The sequence below is a fragment of the Nomia melanderi genome, chromosome 14 (assembly GCF_051020985.1).
Source record: "Nomia melanderi isolate GNS246 chromosome 14, iyNomMela1, whole genome shotgun sequence".
NCBI classification, from domain to species: Eukaryota; Metazoa; Arthropoda; class Insecta; order Hymenoptera; family Halictidae; genus Nomia; species Nomia melanderi.
The window spans coordinates 13,179,333-13,184,269 of NC_135012.1; the positions used below are offsets into that span (position 1 = coordinate 13,179,333).

Below are 4,937 nucleotides of genomic sequence, written 5' to 3' on the forward strand. Positions count from 1 at the left end.
TCGAATCATTGAAACCGAAGAGAGTTCATATACAAAACTAAGACCAATTAGATCCTCATTCTCCCGAGACTCTTCCCGGCAACGCGGAGTATTGTACAACTAATACGTTATCTCTATCTCGGTCCTTCGTACCGTTAGAAAATCCGGAACCGACGTCACAGGTTGCAACACTCGACGTCCAGCGTATATACATCAACCTCTTATTACTTATGTACATCTAACTCTGTCCCAACCATCCCGTTTTACGCCCTCTCGGAGATGTCATTCTTGTAAGGCTGGAACAGTTTCGGCGGTTCCATCTTGTTGGCCTGGACGACGCTGGTCGTGGAGCCCAGTCCCGAGTAAGCGGTCTTGCTCTCGAAAGCCCCGATCGTGGACATGCCGGTCGGCAGTCCGGCGAGGCTGATCCCAGTCGGGAGCTTGATTTGCACCGAGGGGTGCGTGGTCGGCGGCATCGGGGGTGGCGAGGTCTTCTCGTGCATGAGCTGCCCGTTATGATGGTGGACTGCGAGATGGGGCTGTTGCGCGGCGACGCAGTCGCAGTCGCTGGAAGCGTCCGAGTTCACCGGACTCAGCTCGGGCAGCAAGGTCGGCCTGTAGCTGGTCGCGACCGTGGTGGGGGTGTTGTTTACCGGGAAGGCGGTATTGGCGACCGTAGGAACGCCCAAGCCGGGCAAGTGTAGCGGCGCCAGCGAGGGGTGAGGCTGCAGAAGGTGAGCGTGATTCGGGTACACCGCCGCTGCGCGGGGATGAGGCCGGTGCAGCGACGACGCGCTGCTCGTCGGCACTCCACCCGAGTACGGCGTGTACCTGGCGGCGTAGTAAGCTGCCGCGGCGGCTGCCGGGTAGCTGGGTGCCAGGTGAGTGGGTGGCAGACCTGGGGCACCGTGGTAAGGCGGAGGCGGCAGCGTGGCGGTCGCTGCGGCCAGCAATGTCGCCGCGAGGGTTGGGTCCGTGTACATCGCGTACGGCCAAGCCATCGCCATCCGTTGCCGCTTGTCCTTCATGCGACGGTTCTGGAACCAGACCTGGAATCGAACAAGCCTTTCGTTAGAGATGACGAGTTTCAGGGTGTTTCTGGAGGTTTCGAGGAGTTTTAATGGGTCGGTGGGGTTGATGGGTCTTGTGGTTTTTGGGTTTTTTAACGCGCGAGCAATGGAGATGTAATATAGAATAGTCAGTTCAGACCGCGACATATCAGAAAACCGTTCGGCCCCGAAAAAGTGGAGGACCCGAGGTGGAACGCGCACCCGTCGTTTAACACCTCGATCATTTTCGTTCCCATCGGCAGCGGTTTTATAGCCATTGTAGAACCGTGGCCGCGCGAGATGAGAAATTAAGGGATCCATTAAAGTCAAAGGTGGCCCGGGAAAACCGCTAATTAACGTGATTAACACCTCCGACCGGATCGACCGGTCGCGGTCGGAAGACATTAAAAAGTCACGGGAAAAGGATCAAGGGGATCGAGGCGAAGCGGAGTCCAAGGAAGCCAGCGTTGTTTGCCTTTCGTGATTGACTGTTTGCTCAGCTCTGGGAGAGAGAGAGAGAGAGAGGAGAACGACAAAGACGATGGAAAGAGCAAGAAATCCCCCAGCAATCCTTGCGCGTCTCCTTTCCTCTCGCTCTCCCCGAGACATAATCGCCGATCAAATATGGCGGAGCACGCAAAAACGTCCCGCGTTCTCGTTCGCCGGGCGCGAACGAAAAACTAATCTGCTCTGATGGGGAACGCTCGCTGTAACCGAGCGAATTAACTTTTTTTCGATTGCCCAGCATGGCGTTCGGACGCGAGAAATGTTGTTCGAAATATTGCGCAATGAAGAACGGAGAGACATCAACCTCAAGGCTTTCCCAAGCGTTGCCGCGCTCGCGAACGTTCGGGCTACTGGCTACCGTCGATTACTGGTATTAATTAAACAGACCGAGGTGTTAATAGAACACTTTTCTACACGGCAACGCGCGGGTACGGAGGATGAGGTCACTGTTTACTGAACTTCACCGCGCCGGTGTTTGCCCGCTCTCGGCAAACAGAGTCCGCGATGGCGGGGGGGTCCGGGATAGAACGGTTTTCTAATTGGCCGCGCAGCTATCAATTAACCCTTCGCGCTTCTGTGTCGAATTTACGTTCAATTCTGTTCCGATGCTGTATGGCGCGTTTCATCAACTTTTGTGAGTGATTATTCGTAAGGCGACAACGTGCCAGTAGAATTTTAGCACTTCTTAAACGTTCACTAGTAAGTTAATGAAGCGACACGTGGAACTATACGCGAATCAACGCTGGTGCTACTGAATATTTAATGCGATATGCACTCTGCTCGTAAGAATTGTACAATCTATGTATAATCTCGTGATAATTATTCGTTTTGAAAGTAATCGATGCTTTTACGATGTTAGTGTCCACAATATCAACAGAATAGAAGCTGATCGTTTCAAATGTTTCAGCGTTTACGTTGATGTGAGAGTTTCGGAGTGAAAAATCAGGGATAATTTGGATAGTAAAGGATTAAATGTGTTATTTTATATGTAGATACATACCTTGATCGTCGATTCCGGCAGGTGCAGTTGAGCAGCGAGCTCGCATCTCCGTGGACGGCTGACATAGTTTTCCCGATGGAACTCTTTTTCCAATCGAGACAGTTGCTCCCGGGTGAAAGCGGTTCTATAGCGTCTGATGTTTGGGTCCATGGAGGCCAACGGTTGCTGCTGTTGCTGTTGATGCGTCGGCGAAGTGTCTGCAATTAAAGGAGAGACTCTGTCAAGCTCACGAACGAATGGAACAGCGGACGCCGCACCGCTGCGTCGTGGGTGTCCGTTTTGTGTCGGGGACGTTTCACCGCAATTTGTCACGAGGAAACTGTTCCTAGGAAAGACCCGACCACCGTTCTTGTTTTCCCGGCGCGGTTACACATATTGTCGCCGAACGGAAAGCAGCGGGCGAGAAGAAAAGGCGGAAAGAGGCTGAAAGGAGAGCCCGGCGGGTAGCTTGACCTCACCTGGACTCCTTTCAGCGATCCCCGGGTGTCTTTCGTCATCATTTTCTTCGGTCTACCGACGGAGGTTCTGAAGCTTATCTTATCAATGAGAAAGGATCGTGTATTCTTTATCTTTGATAGGAATTTTCTAATTTTCATCGTTTGCCAGTTTGAAAGTTTAAGAATCTTAAGATTTGAACGTTAGTAGGCTTGAAATTTTGAAAATTTGAACGTTTGCAAGTTTGAACGATCGAACACAACGTTTAAAACTAAACATGTAAATGTTCCTAAGTCGACGACTATTATCTTTTTTACGATCTTTACGTTGTTGTGTCAGCAATGTCTGATTGACACAAGCGTATACGCCATCGCACATTTAACAGTTTCGAGGCCGACCAACTCCGTTCAGTTCACAACACGTTGATCTTGTTTGGTTTACATACATTACATTGACAACTTGCACTGTATCAATCGGTGTTGTCAATACAAAATTCATTTGTAATTGTCGAACAGTGTAAATAAACATGTACCAGAAAATCAAACGATTGACATGAAGCTGTTGGCTTCAGTGATGCTGTTTCCTGTGCGACAGGGTCTTACGGGTTCTCGTGAACCCAAGCTCGGTCATCAGCAAGGGGTTGAGAAGCAATGAACATTTTCGAAAGCAATAACAGTAAAAGGTATAAGACACGAAGGGAGCAGCAATGAATTTATATACCTACACCGCTTTTACGAGGGTTGCGTTCATTTCTTCGTTCACAGAAAATGAAAGCAAATGGGAGGCGCAAATCAGAAATTCGCCACTGATTACCCTATTTCTCCAACAATAAATAGATCTTTAGGATCGAGCTGCTTTCGGGAACCAGGCAATATCCATAAAATAATCACAGTAATAAACTGGAAGAGGTCACTTCCCCAGGAAACCTTTTCACCCGACTCTGTTCTGACCTTATTTTCAATCTTCGCAGTCCGTTTAATAAAATCCCGAGAACTGTCCCCTGCCCCGACGTTGTTATACAAGATACCCATCTCAATTAACTCATCCGAATTGTTGATCCTCCTAATGGCCAGACAAGAACCGCGAGTCACAATTTCCCGACGGCGGCGGAACTGTCACGTCGCCCCGTTAAATACTAATGTTCGTGAAACATTGAATTTGTAGGACACTTTACATTAAAATTTCTTGATCTTTTGCCTTCTGCTATCGCGTCAGACTCGTGAATATTTCAAATCGAACTTAATATTACTCGATTGCTTTAATTCCGAATGAATATTCCTTCGTTATCAATGATTACAGTTTATTATACATTTACATGAATTGTTAACGTCAGGATTAATTCTATCCATCAAAATTAAAATAGGAATCAAAATACAAGGGGTTAAAGTTCGAAACGAAGACTCCAAGAAACCCTTTCATCCCTCTCTTCCACCCTCTTACGATAGAAAAGCTCGAAAATACTTCTATCGATTTCCTTCATCCTCCGCGCGTTTACCGCGACGTCACTATCCAAAACACTGTAAGAATCTTACCTTTCTCCGATGTCTTTGAGATATTTCCAGGTGTAGGACTGTGAGGTGGGCTGAGTTGGTACTGTGGTGGTACCAAGTCGACGACAATCGTCTCCTCCTCCCTCTGGTCGCGCTGCTCCTCGAAATTCCTTTGATAACCCTGCATCTCTTCTTCGCGAGCCTATGTTCCCTCGTAGAACGTCCACTGAGGAATAACTCCCCCTCTTTTTCACTGTTGTCACTTAATGTAGATGATAGCGTCTGTGTTTGCGTGTCGTACAACCGACATGTATTCGCAGAAACAACGCACACGACGACTTCGCTCTCACTGTATCGTTTAACTGTAACTGTCTGTTGAACGATACTCTAAAAGTCCTCTTTTGAACCGACTTCTACGGAGTCAAAACTCTACAAGCAGCGTTCACGTTCGACTGAGAAGTCGGGCCGGTTTAACAT

The 4,937-nt window shown here is 48.6% G+C and overlaps 1 protein-coding gene across 1 annotated transcript; it reads right to left on the reverse strand.

Moving 5' to 3' along the window:
- Window positions 1-242: 242 nt before the first annotated feature.
- eve (segmentation protein even-skipped) lies at window positions 243-4,647 on the reverse strand. Its single transcript, XM_076373596.1, has 4 exons — window positions 4,503-4,647; window positions 2,536-2,732; window positions 399-1,028; window positions 243-308 (listed from the first exon to the last, which is right to left on the reverse strand). The coding sequence occupies exons 1-4, from the start codon at window positions 4,645-4,647 to the stop codon at window positions 243-245; spliced, it is 1,038 nt and encodes a 345-aa protein (XP_076229711.1).
- Between the last annotated feature and the right edge of the window lie 290 nt (window positions 4,648-4,937).

Bases quoted from the DNA above. Each gene is read 5' to 3' on its own strand.
- eve (XM_076373596.1), bottom strand. From the start codon at position 4,647: ATGCAGGGTTATCAAAGGAATTTCGAGGAGCAGCGCGACCAGAGGGAG. The intron at 1,029-2,535 runs GTATGTATCTAC...GTTCGATTCCAG, and splicing joins TGCCGGAATCGACGATCAAG to GTCTGGTTCCAGAACCGTCG. The intron at 309-398 runs GCCGGACTGCCG...AGCGTCGTCCAG, and splicing joins TCCCGACTGGGATCAGCCTC to GCCAACAAGATGGAACCGCC.